The sequence below is a fragment of the Mus pahari genome, unplaced genomic scaffold (assembly GCF_900095145.1).
Source record: "Mus pahari unplaced genomic scaffold, PAHARI_EIJ_v1.1 scaffold_11465_1, whole genome shotgun sequence".
NCBI lineage: Eukaryota > Metazoa > Chordata > Mammalia > Rodentia > Muridae > Mus > Mus pahari.
The window spans coordinates 15,099-17,306 of NW_018391926.1; the positions used below are offsets into that span (position 1 = coordinate 15,099).

The window sequence follows — 2,208 nt, forward strand, 5'->3', positions numbered from 1 at the left end:
CTGAAGGTGTCTGCAACCCTATAAGTGGAACAACAATATGAACCAACCAGTACCACTAGAGCTCGTGTCTCTAGCTGAATATGTACCTGAAGATGACCTAGTTGGCCATCATTGGGAAGAGAGACCCCGTCATCTTGCAAACTTTATATGACCCAGTACAGGGCCAAGAAGTGGGAATGGGTGGGTAGGGGAGCAGGGCAGGTGGGGGGTATAGGGAACTTTTGGTATAGCATTTCAAATGTAAATGATAAAATATCTAATAAAAATTGAAAAAAAAGCAAAGGCACTGTCTCTTTTTAAACAAAGAACATTTTATCCAAAGTTTAAGAATTCACCCTTGTAGTCCAGTGGTCCACCTGCTGTAAAACATCACCTTGAGAAATGCCCTCTTGATGTCCTTGTTTCTCAGACTGTAGACCACAGGGTTGAGCAATGGTGTAAAAGCAGTATAAAAGAGTGAGAGCTGCTTGTCTCTTTCAGGAGAGCTGCTGGAGTTGGGTCTCATGTAGATGTAAGTAGCAGGAAGATAGAAGAGTGTGACCACAGTCAGGTGGGAGGCACAGGTAGAGAAAGCCTTGCAGCGTCCCTGTGTGGACTTAATCTGGAGAATTGCCTTGGCAATATGAATGTAGGAAGTCACAATGAGGGAAATTGGAGTAACAACCACAAAAACACTCAGGACCAAGTCCACCATCTCTACAAAGTGTGTATCTATGCAAGCCAAGCTACGCACTGAAGGACCTTCACANAAGTAGTGGTTGACCCTGTTGGGCCCACAATATGGCAGACTCATGGTGAAGAAAGTATGCAATAAAGAGGAAAGNAAACCACAGATCCAAGACCCTGCTGCCAACTGTATGCACAGGTCCCAGTTGAGGATGACAGTATAGCGCAGTGGATAGCAAATGGCCACATANCGGTCATAAGCCATGACAACAAAAACCATGCACTCAGTTAAACTCANGGCACCGAACACATACATCTGTAGCCAGCAGCCAGCAAAGGAGATGGTCTGAGAGTGAGCAAGAAAATGCACTAACATCTGGGGCATGGTGGTAGTGACGTAGCTCATATCCAAAAGGGAGAGGGTACAGAGGAAGAAGTACATGGGTGAATGCAGCTGTGTGTCCAGGCAGACCAGCATGATGATGAGCCCATTGCCCAGGACTGTGCTCAGGTACATGAGAAGGAAGACAATGAAGAGGATGCTCTTGGTCGTGGGGTCACTGGAGAAGCCAAGCAGGATGAACTCAGAAACCCAACTTTGGTTTTGTCCTAGCATCCCCCACATGGTAGAGACTGTAAGAGAATCCATTATTCTATGTGTTGTCTGACACGTGCCAGCTCTAGAGGCAGAAAGGGGAGATACAGGCTGAGGAGTTGGTTCAAATATGAAGCACTGATGCTGTTTCAGGGTACCAGACAGCTCAAAGCTATTTCTAGCCCCAATTCTCAGGAACCTGATGCCCAAATCTTACCTCCACAGTCCAGACACACACTTGGTGCATAAGCATGCATATATGCAAAATTCATATACATAAAATGAAATATAATAGCTTTTATTGAAATATAAATAAAGTCTGGAATGTGGCTTCTAAGCTCCGTGGTCAGTTCCTGTACACTCTACTCACGTTCCTGATGCTCCCAATGGCTCAGTCTCTCCAGCTATCTAACGAAGCTGATTACAGTCATGGCTTGGGATTGTGATGAATATCTAAAGCATCTCATGTAACTCCTGGAAACACCACATAACACATGACAGGTCACATGTTGTCTCACACACCGTTCTGTCTCTGGGAAGGCAAAGAAAGAGGATCCCTTAGCGAGTGGGTTAGTGACACTGAAATGATGCTCACTTGGTTCAACTGAGAGNCCCTGCCTCAATGAATAAGGTGAGAGCAATTGAGGAAGAAACCCATGTCAGACTCCAAACACATTCACACACACTTACATAGACACACACATGCACACTTTTGCATACACATATGCACACACACAGCCAACCTCACACACATATACACACCAAACATACGCAAAAGGAGTAAACAAACAGATGAAGCAAAAAGTACCTGTGTGAGTTAGACACAGGCCCCCACACATACAGACACAATAATAAGGATAGATATGTTTGCAGGTAATATGCTGCAGACATTGTAGTCTTCTCAGGGAATGCTGGTGGATCCTGACAGGATTCAAGCAGGAAAATTC

General features: G+C 44.9%; 1 protein-coding gene across 1 annotated transcript; it reads right to left on the minus strand.

The window, feature by feature from the left end:
• Window positions 1-331: 331 nt before the first annotated feature.
• Window positions 332-1,330, minus strand: LOC110314753 (olfactory receptor 2A12-like). The gene has a single exon (XM_021188983.1). The coding sequence runs from the start codon at window positions 1,313-1,315 to the stop codon at window positions 332-334; it is 984 nt and encodes a 327-aa protein (XP_021044642.1). The 5' UTR covers window positions 1,316-1,330.
• Window positions 1,331-2,208: the final 878 nt, after the last annotated feature.